This window comes from Diceros bicornis, chromosome 12, assembly GCF_020826845.1.
Source record: "Diceros bicornis minor isolate mBicDic1 chromosome 12, mDicBic1.mat.cur, whole genome shotgun sequence".
Classification (NCBI taxonomy): domain Eukaryota; kingdom Metazoa; phylum Chordata; class Mammalia; order Perissodactyla; family Rhinocerotidae; genus Diceros; species Diceros bicornis.
Window position 1 is genome coordinate 51,176,061 of NC_080751.1, and position 17,416 is coordinate 51,193,476.

At 42.1% G+C, this 17,416-nt stretch overlaps 1 protein-coding gene across 6 annotated transcripts in view; it reads left to right on the plus strand.

Annotated features, from left to right (window-relative positions):
* Positions 1–653: 653 nt before the first annotated feature.
* MEMO1 (mediator of cell motility 1) overlaps positions 654–17,416 on the plus strand; it is a 142,403-nt gene continuing 125,640 nt past the window's right edge. For 3 of the 6 annotated variants that reach the window (XR_009221709.1, XM_058551493.1, XM_058551494.1), the window contains exon 1: positions 1,357–1,497. Coding sequence is in view for 4 of the 6 variants with exons in the window: in XM_058551493.1 (XP_058407476.1) it covers positions 1,437–1,497 (61 nt within the window). In the remaining 2 variants the exon portion in view is untranslated. Of the gene's footprint in view, positions 730–1,197; positions 1,498–17,416 lie in introns of those variants that run through there. The other 3 variants (XM_058551492.1, XM_058551495.1, XM_058551496.1) reach the window with 3 other exon arrangements.

The window sequence follows — 17,416 nt, forward strand, 5'->3', positions numbered from 1 at the left end:
CCGAGGTCCAAGATATTCTACTTTGCTGTGATTCTTCTATAATTTTAAAGGAATTATTTCTTCCTGACACTTAGGTGGAATACTGGGATTTATAAAATAATGGAGGGTTGGAAATAATGTTTGTTGTATGCCTACTCTATCAGGCTCTTTACATTTGGTTAACTCCTAATCCTAGGGACACCTTTTGAGTATTGTTATCCCCATTTTATAGATGAGAATAACTGAGGCTAGCTCTGTCACACTTAGGGAGTTAAGACACGCACCTACATAAATATAACATGAAACAAGATAAATGTTTATAGTGTCAAAGCCACGGTTAGGTGGTAAGAGTGGCTCTGTGAAGCAAAAACTAGCATTTGCAGGACAACAAGGCACACTACCATGTGCCTGCTTCTAAAAATGAACTTCCCAACGTGGCCACAGACTTGCGTCCCTAGGAGTGAAACCTTGGGTGTGCGAATCCACTAAAGATTCTTGTGTATCATGGGGGTACAAAGTGGACTTTCCTCGTGGAAAGCGCATCTGCGCGCCCTAGGTGCTCTTCGTTTAAGGAAGTTGGCTGGGGGAGGGGGCTTGCCCTGCGGCTGCGTCCTGCTCCCAGCGCCCTCCCCCTCCCAGCCTCTGCTGCCGCTAAACCCCGGAGAGCGGAGCGTGCACGTTGAGATTCCTCGGCGGGCCTGGCAGCGGCTGCTGGGCATGCTCAGTGGGCAGGACCCGTTAGAGTGGCGAGTAAGGAAGCGTTGGCTCTTCTCCGGGTCTGCCTTTCCCCGGTTCAGGCCCCGGCCCTGGGCTTTTGTGTGCGCGGAGCCGCAGCCGCCGCTGCCTCCTCGCGGGGCCGCCCGACCCCAGATGCCGTCTGGCCTGTCCGGCTTCCGCCGTTAACCTCACCGCGCGGCCGGAGGAGGAGCGGGGCGGGGCGGGGCCGGCGGGCCGGCGGCCGGGCGGGCAGGAGGGCCCTGCCCGGGGTGGGGGTGGGTGCGGGGAGTCCCGCGGGGGGTGGGGGGAGGGGGCGGGCGCGGAGTCACGGGGGTGGGGTCACCGGCGGTGGCTCAGGGAGGCCGACGGGGCGGGGAGGGGGCCGTGGGGGCGGCTCGGCGGAACCAGCCCCGGCTGGGGAACAGCGGCGACGCCGGGGGCCGGGGCCAGGGCTTTCCGGGCTTCGGTGAAGCCGCCGCGGGCCCCATCTTCCGGCGGTCGCCGGAGTTTGTGGTGATTGTTGCTGCCGCCGCCACCGCCCCGGCTGCCATCTCCTCCTCCTGGGCCGCCGCCGCCGCCTCCTCTTCCTCCTCCTCCTGGGCCGGGCTGATCCCTTCCCCGCTGCCGCCTCCTCCTGGGCTGGGCCCGCGGTGTCTCGTCCCCTCGCGGAGCCGCTCCTGCCGCCGCCGCCGCCGCCTCCTCATTCATCCTCGTGCACCATAGGCGGCACAGGCACCAAGATGTCCAACCGAGTGGTCTGCCGGGAAGCCAGTCACGCCGGGAGCTGGTACACAGCCTCAGGTAGGGCCCCAGGCCGGCCGGCCCGCCCGCCGCCGCCGCCGCCTGGCCCCGCGCCCGGCCGGCCGAGGTCGGCGGCCCGGCCCCGCGCGGCGGCGGGAGGGACGAGGGCGCGGACGGCCCGGCCGCGGACCGCGTGGGGAGGGAGCGGGCCGGAGGCCGCCTCGCCGCCTCCCCCACCCGGGCGGCATCCCGCCGGGCAGCCCGGGCCGGCCGCCCTCACACTCACCCCGGAGTTGGGCGAGAGGGAGAGTTGCCGCCTCGGCCGCCTGCGCCCTCCCTCGGGACCGGGCTGGAGGAAGGAATGTGCTCCCGGACCCGGGGCCACTTGTCGCCTCCTCTGGCGCCCGGGAAGCGGGCGGCCGACCGCTGCCACCCCTGGGAGGACGGTTTGCCCGGCGCCCGAGCCCCGCTTCCCCCGCATGGAACCGCGCGACCCTCCGCCCTGTCGCCGAGGGTGGGACGCGCTCTCCTGCACTCCCCGCCGGCGGTCCGAGGGGCGCCCGCGACTCGGGGACTTGTCGGTGTGCACACCCGATTCTGCTCACCGTCTCCGGAGAGGAAGTCTTCTCCCTCTTCCTCTGGCGGTTTAGAGAGAGGCAGCGTTTCCCCCGCACCTTGAAGGTGCTGGGCTGTCTCGGAGGGAGTGAAGGGTAGTACTTTTTCACGTTGCCAGACGGGAGGCAAGGTCTGCGCCTGTGACATGTGTAAGAGGAGGGCCTTTTCTGGGATTCGCAGCTCTGTATGTTGGGGGTAGGGTAGAAGTATTGCCAAGCAGAGGCTTGGGGTGGCCTCCCAGCTCTTTTGTCAGTGTGTTCATTGTTACTGTCATTCACGAAAGGGGCAGCTGGAGATGGCATCAGCACTTTTCCCGAGCAGCCTCACCGGCCTCCGGTCGCTCAGCATCAAGCAGGTGCTGGAACTACCTAACGAGTTAGACTGGGTTTCGAGCGATTTCAGTCTTCTGTCTCCTGTCTAAAAACGTTTTAGAGCTCTTTATGGAAGAAAGTGTAGGGACTTTCCCTTTAATAAAGCTCTTGGTAGAACGACTGTTTTCTGGGATTACTTTCAGGAGTCACATTTCTGGTAAATTGACAAAGAAAGTTGCACTGTGATTCCTAATAGTTTTCAGTCGTTTGATATTGGCTTATCAATAACTAGACCTAACTTTCAAGTGAATTGGATCATGTTTCCCTTTGCAAATAGTTGGCTTGGAGAGTGACATGGTTTGTGAGAAAACAAAGATTTGGAAGAAAATTTCTTTCTCTGAGCTTGCTAAACTAGCTCATTAAATACATGCAGTTTACTGACTCACTGAAGATTTGCTTTGTTTTGAAGATACAAAAAGAATCGTGATGATTGGGTTTACAAGCCTAACAGGTATCTATAGTTTTGTATTAAGCAAATGACATTTAGGGGTTACTGTGGCTTCCCTTCATGGTCCTAAAGTACTTCATAAACATTTAATCAGTTCTCATAACCTGAGAATGTCAGTTAAGGTTTTCTTGTTCAACATTTGGGGATGTGTCCAAGACTGTACTAAGCCAGTGGCAGAACGGGAATTGAGAAATGGGAGTCCCTGGTTCCTGGGTTTGTCTTTCAATCAGTGTGTTATTGATATTAAATTTATTAGGGAATAATAGCTTTTCAGAGTTGTAAATCACTAAGCTTTTTTCTTCAATGTGTTTTGAAGAATTAAAAAGTCTCGGTTTTCACTTTTATGGCCATCTTTTGGTTAATTTCTTTTGCTTTTGTTTTCTATACCTTTCTATAAGTGTTTTAAACTTTTTTTGTAGTTTGCATTGAAAAGTGGGCAAATGATTCTGGAGGAATTTTTATAGATTCTAACATTCTTTGCATGGTAAAATAAGGCATAGTTTACACTTTGGACTTGAAAAGACTTCTTCAGTAATCTCACATATAAAAGAATCCTTTAATCCGGCTCAAAACATTCTGTGATTATAGCTGTTTATCAATAGTGGATTAAAATAGACTATTTTCTTAAAAATTTTAAATATATTCTTACTTCCCTAAATTCTGAATGAAATCAATAATGCCATTTTGGTAATGCGAATTGTCATAGAGAGCCGTATTGTTAAAAAAAATTCAGAGTGTGTGTGGCTTTTGTATGTGTGTGTATGTGTGACTTTAAACTTGAGTAATAATTAAGGGTGAATTTAAAGCAATTTAGTTGTAAAAACTTATTTTGTATTTTAAAAATAAGTAAAAATATAGGTAAGTAGACTTTGACTTGGTCTAGTAATTTCTATATTTAATATTATCCCAGGGCCAGCCCCGTGGCTTAGCGGTTAAGTGCACGCGCTCCGCTGCTGGCGGCCCGCGTTTGGATCCCGGGCGCGCACCGACGCACCGCTTCTCCGGCCATGCTGAGGCCGCGTCCCACACACAGCAACTAGAAGGATGTGCAACTATGACGTACAACTATCTACTGGGGCTTTGGGGTGGGGGGGGGAAGGAGGAGGATTGGCAATAGATGTTAGCTTAGAGCGGGTCTTCCTCAGCAAAAAAGAGGATTAGCGTGGATGTTAGCTCAGGGCTGATCTTCCTCACAAAAAAAACAAAAATTATCCCAGTGTACTTATATTAATAACATTGACCGTTGGAAAAATTCTACTTGTGTTATTATTGTGTCCCTAGCAAACAAGTCCAAACAACGTGTAATAGGAAAGAGACACGTGCTTGTGGATTACCATTCTGTGGTTCCTACATAATTCAGATTGTGTCCATAGAATTAAAGTGTTCAGTTACTGATATAAGTAAGGGTGAAATCACATTTGCTTCAGTTATGTACCTAGTTCAGAAAAAAAAATGTGTACATATGTATATGTACACACATATAGCTTCATTTTTATTTACCCCTTGTTATATCCTAGATCCATTGATAGAGAGAAGTATGAATTGCTCCCTGCCCTCAAGGAATTTACAGTTTATTTGAAGTAAGTAATAATTCAAGACAGCAAATAATCAGATAAATTGAGACAGTGCTTTTAGGAGTTTTGAGGAGGATGGAATCACTTCAGGGTAGGATTTAAATTGTGCTTTGAAGGAAGGGTATTTGGGTAGCTTTGGAAAGGAGGAAAGAACATTGGGGAACACCACAAAGATTCTGAGGCAGGTAAATGTAAGTAGGTCAATTTAATAAGAATGGAAGGTTCACACAAGGGTGTAGTTCATAAGCCTGGTTGGAGCTAGAGTGTAGATGTCTACGAATGCTATGCATCACCGGGATTTGACTTACTCAGTAGGCAGTCAGGACCAAGGAGAAGTTTCTGAGTAGGAGTCTAATATGCGAGTAGCATTTTAGGAAAATTAATCTCCTAGGAAGGTTAATCCTCATTCCTTTACGGGTGTACAGCGGGGATCAGCAAACTGCCCACAGCCCAAATCCAGCCTTCTGCCTTTTTTCTTTGTAAAGTCCATTAGCTAAGAATGGTTTTTAATTTTTAAGGGTTAGAAAACAAACAAAAATCGAATGCAGTAGAGACAATATGTGACCTGTAAAGCCTAAAATATTTACTGTTTGGCCTTTTACAGAAAAAAAATTGCAAAAATTTGCCGACCCCTAGTGTAGGTTAGTGGTTCTCAAAGTGTGATTTCTAGACCAGCAGCATAATGTGTCTATACTCTGTATTTTGTCCATATTTGTTACAGCTTTCATTTCATTATTTCAGGTCCTTATCATTTTTGTCAGGACAGTTATAACTGCCTCTTAACTGGCCGCCTCTTTGCCAGCCTTATCCTCCTGCAGTCCATCCTCTACATTGCTACTTTAATAACCTATCTGACCACACAATTTCTTTGCATAAAGCTCACTGACCCATCTTGCCTGTTGGATAAAGTCCCTTCATGACTTGGCATCTTCCTATCTCTTTGGCCACTCCTCCTCACCCCACCCCAGTTCTTGCTTTTACTACCTTTTAGCAACATCTAGCAACTGTTCATTGTTTATTTAAATACACTGTGCTGTTTCTTTTTCTTTTTCTTTTTTTTTCCAGGAAGATTGGCTTTGTGCTAACATCTGTTGCCAATCTTTGTCTTTTTTTTTCTTTTAATAATTTTATTTATTTATTTATTTTTTCCCCCAAAGCCCCAGTAGATAGTTGTATGTCAAAGCTGCACATCCTTCTAGTTGCTGTATGTGGGACGTGGCCTCAGCATGGCCGGAGAAGCGGTGCGTTGGTGCGCGCCCGGGATCCGAACCTGGGCCGCCAGCAGCAGAGCGGGCACACTTAACCACTAAACCACAGGGCCGGCCCCAATCTTTGTCTTTTCTCTTTTTTTTTTTTCCTCCCCAAAGCCCGAGTACATAGTTGTATATATCATAGTTGTAGAGTTGTAGCTCTTCTATGTGGGATGCCGCCTCAACATGGCTTGATGAGCTATGAGTAGGTCCGCGCCCAGGATCCAAACTGGGCGAACCCCGGGTGGCCAAAGCAGAATGCGGGAACTTAACCCCTAGGCCGAGGGGCTGGCCCCTGTGCTGTTTCTTATCACTGTGCGCTTTTCCTCAAGCTGTTCCCTCTGTTGGAATGCACTTTACTAGGATAACCTCCTACTCATCTTTTTTTTTTGTGGGGAAGATCAGTCCTGAGCTAACATCCATGCCAATCCTCCTCTTTTTGCTGAGGAAGGCAGGCCCTGAGCTATTGCCAATCCTCCTCCTGTTTTTTTTTCCCTTTTTCTCCCCAAAGCTCCAGTAGATAGTTGTATGTCATAGTTGCACATCCTTCTTAGTTGCTGTATGTGGGACGCCGCCTCAGCATGGCCGGAGAAGCGGTGCATTGTGCACCCCCTGGATCTGAACCTGGGCCAGCAGCAGCAGAGCGCGCTCACTTAACCGCTAAGCCATGGGGCGGCCTCCTCCTACTCACCTTTTAAAGACTCAGGTGTTACACCTCCAAGAAGCCTGCCCTGATGCTTTGCCTCCCCCAGGCTGTTTTTCGTGTTCTTCTGTGTATGTGGTCTTCTATCAGCTTATGAACTTCTTGAAACCAGGGACCATATCTTACTCATTTTTTTATACCCTAAGTACTCAGCACAGGTTTTGAATGTCGTAGATATTCAATAAGTATTTAAAGTAAATGAATGTTAAAGTGCTTGGCATATAGTAGATACGGACGGAGATATTTATGTTTAAATCCTGAAGAACAGTGGAGGTTATAAAGGACCATTACCCGCAAAGTCTCTGAGCATAGTATGGGTGAAGAATCTTGGTAGGAAAGGATTAGAAATTCTGATCCATCAGTTGGGGACCCCATTTAATGTGCGATTTTTAAAGAAGTATGACATACATATAGAATAAAGTGTACAGCTAGATGATTTTCACAACATAAGCACATTCATGTAATCAGCACCCAGCTCAAGAAACATATCAGTACTGGAATCCCCTGCCCCGCCTTGTGTTCTTTGTATTCTGACCCTGTAGCAAAGTTTTGTTTTTGAACGCAATGTAAGTGGAATCATATAGTATGTCTTCTTTGAGTTTCTTTTGCTCAACATTACAATTATGAGATTAATCCATGTTGTACTGTAGTTGGTTCATTCTCATTGCTGTATTTTGTTGTGTGAGTATACCACAGTTTATCCATTCTATTGTTGATGGGCGTTTGGGTTGCTTACAATTTTGTTGCTGTGAACATTTTTGTACTTTTTTTTTTTCTGGTGAACATATATATGCATTTTTGTTGGGTATATACCTTAGAGTGGAATTATTAGGCCATGGTTATGGTTATGGTATGTTTATTTTTAGTAGATTCTGCTAAAGGTTTGCAAAGTAGTTTTACAAATTTACGCTCCCACCAGTGGTGTATGAGAGTTCCAGTTGTTCCACATCTTTTCGAACACTCGATATTGTCAGTCTTTTTATTTTTAGTTATTCTGGAAGGATGTATAGTGATATTGCATTGTAGTTTTAATTTCATTTTCTTGATGACTAATCAAGTTGGACACCTTTTCACATTAGGGACCCCATATTTATTGGCCATTTGGATTTGTGCTTTTGTGAAGTGCCTGTTAAGTCTTTTGCCTTTTTTCTACTAGGCTGTTTACTTTTTTCATATTGATTTGTAGTTCTTTATATATTCCACGTAAAGTCTTGTTAGATATATGTATTGCAGATATCTTCTACTCTGTAGCTGGCCCTTTCAGAATCTTGGTGTCTTGGTGAATCAAAGTTCTTAATTTTCAAGAAGTCCAGTTTATCAATTGGTTAGTACTGTTTTGTTTCCTTTCGTAAAATCTCTACCTACCTCAATGTCATGAAATAAAGTACTTTCCTATGTTTTCTTTTAAAAGCTTTATCTTTTTACCTTTCATATTTAGATCAATAATTCATCTGGTCAATAGCTGTATATGTATGAAGTAGTGATACATTACATAAATTTTTTGTTGAAGTAAACATACATACAGAAAAAGTATACAAATCAAGTGTACACTTTGATGAATATTCACGAATTTAACATATTCTCTGTTACCAGCCTCTAGATCAAGAAATAGAGCATTTTCAGCATCCCAGAGGGATACATTACACTTTAATGTTTTCTGAAATTAGTATGTTTTATATGTAAGTGTATATTTAATGTGGAAGGGTTTGTTCCCCCTGGAAAATGCTTGTATATTGGTGGTATGTCTTATTATTACTGGTGTCATAGAATTGAAATATATCAAAGTCCAGTGATGTCAAAAAGCATTCTTGGGGGGCCAGCCCGGTGGCACAAGCGGTTAAGTGCGCGCGCTCTGCTGCCGCGGCCTGGAGTTCGCTGGTTCGAATCCCGGGCACGCACCGACGTACTGCTTGGCAAGCCATGCTATGGTGGCATCCCATATAATGTGGAGGAAGATGGGCATGGATGTTAGCCCAGAGCCAGTTTTCCTCAGCAAAAAAAAAAAAGGAGGAGGATTGGCAGATGTTAGCACAGGGCTGATCTCCTCACAAAAAAAAAAGCATTCTTATTTAATTTTTTTCTTTTTAATTTATTTTTTTCCCCCAAAGCCCCAGTAGATAGTTGTATGTCGTAGTTGCATATCCTTCTAGTTGCTGTATGTGGGACTCGGCCTCAGCATGGCGGGAGAAGCAGTGCGTCGGTGCACGCCCGGGATCCGAACCCGGGCCGCCAGCAGTGGAGCTCGTGCACTTAACCACTAAGCCACGGGGCCGACCCAAAAAAAGCATTCTTGAAGTGTCTGTATGATATATATCTTACTTGCAGTTTTACTTTTTCAGTTGTTTTCATTCATTTTGTCACATTTGCAAGAATTTAATAAAATTATATCAGAGTTCTATAGTTGCAAACCCACAACTGTTGAATTTTTTTGGCATGGACCTTGATTTCCAGAGTGTCAGAGTGTATCTTGGTGTGTGAGAAATTGAAAAACTGACTAATAAAATTATTCTCCTTTGAGGAGAAAAGACTATATAATATTTAGTTTTAGTATTTATTTATTTATTTATTTATTTTTTGTGAGGGAGATCAGCACTGAGCTAACATCCATGCTAATCCTCCTCTTTTTGCTGAGGAAGACCGGCTCTGAGCTAACATCTATTGCCAATCCTCCTCCTTTTTTTCTTCCCCAAAGCCCCAGTAGATAGTTGTATGTCATAGTTGCACATCCTTCTAGTTGCTGTATGTGGGACGTGGCCTCAGCATGGCTGGAGAAGCGGTGCGTCGGTGCGCGCCCGGGATCCGAACCCCGGGCCACCAGTAACGGAGCGTGCGCACTTAACTGCTAAGCCACCAGGCCGGCCCTATATAATATTTAGTTTTAAAATAAACTTTTTTAGGTTACTAAATATGGTTTTTTGTATGCAGATTTTTCTTTGCGTCTTATCCTTTTATTTTATGTTGGAGAAAGGCAAGAAGGAAAGAACAAATTTAATAGGCAAACTGTTGACATATTGCTCGATTACCTCTAGCTCTTTCTCACTTTCCTTCTTGTCCTTTCACATGCAATTTCCAAGTCACAATCATCTTCCCTACCTCCAGGGTGTAGTTTGTATTATCTGCTTTTGGGCTTTTGTCCGTTTGAAAGAAGAACAAGGCACAACAAATAAGTGTAGTCCATAGGTGCATTACATATATGTGTATATAATCTCTGATCTTCAAAAGGATGCTACAAGTTGGTATTATCTCCATTTATGGATGTGGAAACAATGACTCAGAGAGGTTGAGTAACTTGTTTAAGGCACAGTAAGTAAGTGGAAGAGCCAGTCTGACTGCAAAACTGGAGTTTAGTAAGTGTTAGGGCCGGAGAGGTATGGTGAGATAGACTGCCCCAAACACTGAACTTTTCCATTCCATTTCAGATTTTGCCCAAACTACAGTATGGACATTGAACTCACACTTGTATATCGTTTATGGTTTATAAAGCATTTTCACATACATTTTTGATTTTCACAGTAATCTTTGATTAGGATAGGTAAGGCAGCCAGGTCTGTAATCCACCCCCACCTTGCTATTTTGTTGATAGAAACTAAGACTTGGAGGAGGCTAAATTGCGTGAGTCATACTAGTAGGAAATGGTGGAGGTAGGATTTGAACCTAGGACTTCTGGCTGAAGCCTACTATTCTTTCTATTTATAGTAATGCCAGAGTAAGTAAGAAGTTGAACTATTTTGAATCAGTAAGCACCTCTATAATTGTCAGGTAAATGTCTTAGATTATAACATAATAAAAGCATAACTAAAAACACTTGTGAATATTGAATATTATTCATATAAATACTGAGAAAGGAATTGGTATATTTTCGTTAGGCTAGTCCCAGAATTTGAATTGGGCCTAACAAATCTTGGCAGTTCTGGAGAGGCTTTATTTAACATTCAGTGATTCAATATTGAACAAACTGAGTTCTGTGTGAAAAGTCCTGCTCTAGGGACTAGGTGTACAGCAGGAGATGAAACAGACAAAAATCTCTAGAGTTTATGTTCTAGTTGGAGGAGACCAACAATAAAGAAGGTAAATAAGTAAAATATGTTAGATACAGAAAAGTGCTACAGAGAATTATAAAGCTAAGCAGAGCTGGCACGTAAGGAATGTTAAAGGATGGGAGAGAAGTTTACAATTTTATGTAGTGTGGAAAGGGAAAACTTCACTGAGATGATTTGATTGAAGTCTTGAAGTAAGTGAAAGAACAAGGCTTGCATTCTAGATAATTTTAGGGGAAGATAATTTTAGGTGGAGAGTACAGCATGTTCAAAGGTCCTGAGGCTAGAGTAGGCCTGGGGTATTTGAGGAATAGCAAGGAAGCTATTGCAACTGGAATGAAGTGACCTAAGACAGAGTAGTTTCATTTGAGGTTAAAAGGTAAATGGCTGGAGCAGAGGCACAAAGGTGTTTGGTCAGATGACATTAGGTCTTGAAAACGATTGTAAGGACTTTTACTTGAGTGAGATAGCCATTGGAAGGTTCTGAACAGTTGATGACATGATCTAATTTAGATTTCCTGAAATCATTTGACTGCTCTGTTGAGAGTAAACTACAGTTGGGGAGTGGTGAAGAAAGGCAGTGGCAAGGGCAGAACCGGGGAGACAGTTAAGAGGAGAGCAGTAATCCAAGTAAGAGATGATGATGGCTTAGATTGAGTAATAGTAGTAGAGGTGGTTAAGAAGTGGTTGGTTACTGGACATAGTTTGAAGGTAGAGCTGAAAGGTTTTGCTGACATACTTGAAGTGAGCGTGAGAGAAAGAGAGGAGTCATGGATATCTCTTAAGGTTTATCCCTGAGCAATTGCAATGATGGAGTTGCTATTATCTGAGATAGGGAAGACTTAAGAGAAACAAGTTTGGAGGGGGAAGGTTAGGAGCTCAATTTTGATTTGTTAAGTTTGGGATGTTTACTGTATCATCAAATGGATACGTGAGTCTGGAGTTTAGGGGAGAGGCCTAGACTGGAGATGTAAAATTGGGAATTATCATTATATAGGTGATACTTAAAACCAAGTGTCTGGATGAAATCACCATAGGAATGAGAGTAGCTAGAAAAAAGAGGTTCAATGACTGAGCCTTAGAACATTTCCAACTTGAAGAGGCTGGGAAGATGAGGGAAATCATGTAAGGAAGACAAATTAAACATCTCCTGAGGAGGAGAATGAGATGTCCTGGGAGCCAAGTAAAGATAATTCTTTAAGGCATCTCAACACAATTTATATAGATTTGCCTGGGCATTTGTTCTTGGACAAACACATTTGTCTGGTCTAAGCCACTCTGGTCTTAGCCATCTCTTATGCTACTGCCAGAGCTTCCTAACGGGATGTCTAGTTTCCATTCTGTTCTTTACACAGCAGCCTGAGACAGCTTTTAAAAATGTGAATAAGATAATTTTCTTTTCTCAAAACCCTCGCGTGATACGTAGAATCACATTCAAACTCCTTACCAAGGCTTAGAAGGTCTTATGTGCTGTGACCTCTGCTTGACTTTCTGACTTCATCTCCTACCACTTATCTTTTGCCTTATGCTGTTCCAGCCGTTCTGGCCTCTTTGCTGTTCCCCAAATATGTGAAGCTTATTCCTGCCTTAGGACTTTTGCACATACTTCATAAGGTTGATTAATCCTGGCTGGGTAGTCAAGGAAAGGGTATTTTTTTTGATTATCTATTTTGTTAGTCACAGTTAGGAGGAGAAATAGGAAGAGGTGTTGAAAATGGGTGGGATAGTTTTTCCTAAGTATTCTGAGAAACAGTGGTCCCTGGAGATGCCTTTGCAGAAAGGGTTTATGGTCAAATGAGTTTAGGAAATGTTGCATCTGTTTTCCTCCCTTGGGCCCAGACAACTAACAGACTTGTTTTATGACTCTATGTATGGCCTGTCTTGGTGAGTGTTCTGTGTACATTTGAAAATAATGTATGTTTTCTGTAGTTGTGGGGTGGAATGCTCTTTACATGTTAATTAGATCAAGTTGCGTTATTGTATTTAAATCTTCTACATTCGTATTGATTTTCCTTTTATTATTTCTGTCAATTTCTGAGAGCAGTGTTGAAATTTCCAACTATAATTCTGGATTTGTCTATTTTTTTCTTTTAGTTTTGTTGATCTGTTGTTTCATTTATTTTGTATAATTTTATTTATTTATTTTTTTTCCCCGAAAGCCCCAGTAGATAGTTGTACGTCATAGCTGCACGTCCTTCTTGTTGCGGTATGTGGGATGCAGCCTCAGCATGGCCGGAGAAGCGGTGCGTCGGTGCGCGCCCGGGATCCGAACCCGGGCCGCCAGCAGCGGAGCGCGCTCACTTAACCGCTAAGCCATGGGGCTGGCCCTGTTTCATTTGTTTTGAGTCTATTATTTGATGTATATGTTTGGGATTATGTTTTTTTGATGAATTGACTCTATCATCTCTAATAATATTTCTTGTTCTTAAGTGTTCCTCGTTTGATATTAATAAAGCCAATCCAGGGCCGGCCCATGGCTTAGCGGTTAAGTGTGCGCGCTCCGCTGCTGGCGGCCCGGGTTCGGACCCCGGGCACGCACCGATGCACCGCTTCTCCGGCCATGCTGAGGCCACGTCCCACATACGACAACTAGAGGGATGTGCAACTATGACATACAGGTATCTACTGGGGCTTTGGGGGGGAAAAAAATAAATAAAAATTATAAAAAAAAAGAAAATTATAAAGCCAATCCAACTTTCTCATGGTTAATACTTACATGGTATATGCTTTTCCATTGGTGTCGGGGTCACTAGTACCACCTTCAGGTTTGATGATTCCTTGGAAGGACTCACAGAACTCAGAAAAGCTGTTGTATAGTTACAAGTATGGTTTATTACAGAGAAAGGATACAGATTAAAATCAGGAAGAGAAAAAAGTGCATACAGTGGAGTCCGTGAGTAACCAGGTGCGAGCGTCGAGCTGTCCTCCCTCAGTGGAATTGCTCAGACAACACTTAATTCTTCCGTCAATGATGTGTGACAACAAGTATGAAGAATTGCCAACCAGAGAAACTCACCTAGGCCTTGGTATTGAGGGTCAGTCAAGTAGGCGTGGAGAGCTCTGGTGACTGACTTTAGCTACTCAGTTTCCAGCCTTCCTCTCTCCTACAGAGGTCACACTGATACAGTGTGGCCCAGGGGTACCAGGAGAACAGAAACGGGAGTTCACTGTAAATCACAGCCTTAGCATAAACTATCTGGCAAGGCCCCAGGTGTACAAAGACACTTTTTTTTTTAATTGTGGTAAAATATACATAACAAAATTTACTGTTTTACCAGTTTCTAAGTGTACACTTCTCTGGCATTAAGTACATTCATATTATTTGCAACCGTCACCAACATCCATCTCTAGAATGTTTTCATCTTCCTCAACTGAAAAGCTGTACTCATTAAACACTAACTCCTCCCCGCAGCCCCTGGCAAGCACCATTCTACTTTCTTTGTCTATGATTTTGCCTATCCTAGGTGCCTCATTTAAGTGGACTCATACAATATTTGACCTTTTATGTCTGGCTTATTTCACTTAGCATGTTTTCAGGGTTCATCCGTGTTGTAGCAAGTATCAGAATTTCATTCCTTTTTAAGGCTGAATAATATCCGTTGTATGTATATACTATATTTTGTTTATTCATTCTTCCATTGATGGACATTTGGGTTGTTTCAGACCTTTTGGCTTTTGTGAATAATACTGCTATGAACGTTGGTGTACAAGTATCTGCTTTGAGTTCCTGCTTTCAGTTCTTTTGGGTATCTATCTAGAGTGGAATTGCTGGGTCATATGGTAGTTCTATGTTTAACTTTTTGAGAAACTACCAAACTGATTTCCACAGCAGCTGCACCATTTTACATTCTTAGCAGCAATGCACAAGGGTTCGACTTTCTTCACATCTTTGCCAATACTAATTTTCCTTTTTTTTTGATAATAACCATCCTAATGAATGTGAAGTTGTGTCATTATGGTTTTCATTTGCATTTCTCTAATGACTGATAATGTTGAACACCTTTTCATGTGCTTATTGGCCATTTGTATATCATCTTTGGAGAAATGTCTATTTAGGTCCTTTGCTCATTTTTGAATTGGTTTTTGTTGTTATTGAGTTGTAGCAGTTCCTTATATATTCTGGAAATTAATCCCTTATCAGATATATGATTTGTAAGTATTTTCTTCCATTCTATAGATTGTCTTTTTAGTTTCTTGGTAATATCTTTTCATGCAGAAAAGCTTTTAATTTAGATGAAATTCAGTTTTATCTGTTTTTTCTTTTGTTGCTCACCCTTTGGTGTTATAGCTGAGAAACTATTGGCAAATCCAAGATCACGAAGATTTGCCCCTGTGTTTTTTTCTGAGAGTTTTGTAGTTTTAGCTTTTATTTATTTATTTATTTTATTTTATTTTTTTTGTGAGGAAGATCAGCCCTGAGCTAACATCCATGCTAATCCTCCTCTTTTTGCTGAGGAAGACCGGCTCTGAGCTAACATCTATTGCCAATCCTCCTCCTCTTTTTTTTCCCCTAAGCCCCAGTAGATAGTTGTATGTCATAGTTGTACATCTTTCTAGTTGCTGTATGTGGGATGCGGCCTCAGCGTGGCTGGACAAGCGGTGTGTTGGTGCCCGGGATCTGAACCTGGGCCGCCAGTAGCAGAGCGCGTGCGCTTAACTGCTAAGCCATGGAGACTGCCCAGTTTTAGCTTTTACATTTAGCTTGTTTATCCATTTTGAGTTAAGTTAAGTTCTGTATATGAGGTGGGTTGGGGTCAACTTCATTCTTTTGCATGTGGATATCTAGTTGTCTCAGCACCATTTGTTGAAGAGACTATTCTTTTCCCATTGAATGTTCAAATTAATTGGCCATAGATGTTTGGGTTTATTTCTGGACGATCATTTCTATTGCATTGGTCTGTATGTCTGTCTAGCCTTTGCCAGTACCACACTGTTTTGATTACTGTAGCTTTTTTACCTCATTTTTGAAAGGTAGTTTGGTAGGTATTGAATTCAGTGGGTATTTTGACGTTACTTCTTTTAGCAATTTATAAATGTTCTGTTATATTTTGGCTTGTTCAGCTTCGAGAATTCTGTGATGTTTTTTATGTTTGTTCCTCTGAATACAGTGTGTCTTTTTTCCTTTGGTTGCATTAAGACTTTTTAAAATTATTACCATTTTCCTGCTATTTTATTATCATGTGCCTTTGAATAATTTTCTTTGAGTTTATCCTGTTTGGAATTTGTTAGTTTTCTTGGATCTGTGGGTTACAGTTTGCAGCGAATTTGGAAAAATATTCATCATTATCATTATTACCTCAAATATTTTTTCTCCCCACCTTTTGTTTTCTAGACTCCAATTAAAAGTATATTAGATAGCTTAATATTGTCCCACAGTTCACTGAGAATTATTATTTTGCTTTTTTTTTTCTCTGTGCTTCCTTTTGGGTAATCTTTTGCTTTGTCTTCAAGTTCACTGATTTTTGTTTTCTTCTGCAATATCTAATTTTGCTTTTAATTCCATCAGTGACATCTTTTAAGTATAAAAGAGTTAATAGAATAACTGCTGGTTTCACTTGAATATTTTCTCATTAATTACTTTATTCATTACTGTTTTGGTGGTTTCATATGATGGATGGATTTATTTATAGGTTTAAAAAAACACTCCCCTCTTGTGTCCTAGAAATCAGATTGACCAATGCTTGTTCTTCTGACATCAGTATTTAGTTGCTAGCAATTACTGTTTTGCCTCAGAGCTGATAAAAAGAATAAGATTTAAAAAATTTTTCTGAGATCAGAACAACTTAGAAATTGAAAATACGTTTGAATTATGGCTTAATATTGGTTTAGGATTAGTTTCTTTTAAATTAAGTTATAAATTAAAAACATTTTGGGCCGGCCCCGTGGCTTAGCGGTTAAGTGCGTGCGCTCCGATGCAGGCTGCCCGGGTTTGGATCCCGGGCGCGCACAGACGCACTGCTTCTCCGGCCATGCTGAGGCCGCGTCCCACATACAGCAACTAGAAGAATGTGCAATTATGACATACAACTATCGCCTGGGGCTTCAGGGGAAAAATAAATAAATAAAAAATTAAAAAAAAAAAAAGTTTAAAAAAAAATAAATTAAAAACATTTTGAATGCATTCATATGTTTTAAAAATTAAAGATATTCCTTGAGAAGTCTCATTCCTATATCATTCTTGTGTGTTCCGTATTTCCTTTCCTTACAGGTAGTTGCTTTTATCAATTTCTTGAGTGTCTGTCCAGTATTTCTTTATGCATACACAAGCACATATGAATACATCATCATTTGCTCTCCCTTTTCAGCAAATGGTAGCATATTGTGTAATTGTCTTATACTTTGCGTCTTTGTACTTAACAAATTTAATAATTGAAAATCTTTTCATATTATAACAGAGAGAGTCATTTTTCTACCTATCCTAACTCCTTTTTTTGTTATTGCTTATTCTGGTTCTTCGAAGGAAGATAGTTATGCATTCAGTAAGGTGATCCAGAGTTGAATAGCTAAATAAAATGTCATTAGATCTCCAGCACTTGTTTTCAAACTTTTCAATCTCAATTGCTTTACACTCTTCAAAAATGGTAATTTTTTAAAACCAAAGAGCTTTGGTTTATGTGGTTTATATCTACCAATATCTATCAAATTAGAAACTAAAACTGAGAAACTTTAAAAGTATTTACTTTTTTTTAAAAAATTTTTTGTTTATTGCAGTAACGTTGATTTATAACATTGTAAAAATTTCAGGTGTACATCATTATACTTCTATTTCTGCATAGAAGTATTTACTTTTAATTAATTTAAAAATAACTATAATAAACTCATTACATGTTAACATGAATAGCACTTTTTTTTTTAAATTTTATTTATTTATTTTTTACCCCAAAGCCCCAGTAGATAGTTGTATGTCATAGATGCACATCCTTCTAGTTGCTGTACGTGGGACGCGACCTCAGCATGGCCGGAGAAACGGCGCGTCAGTGC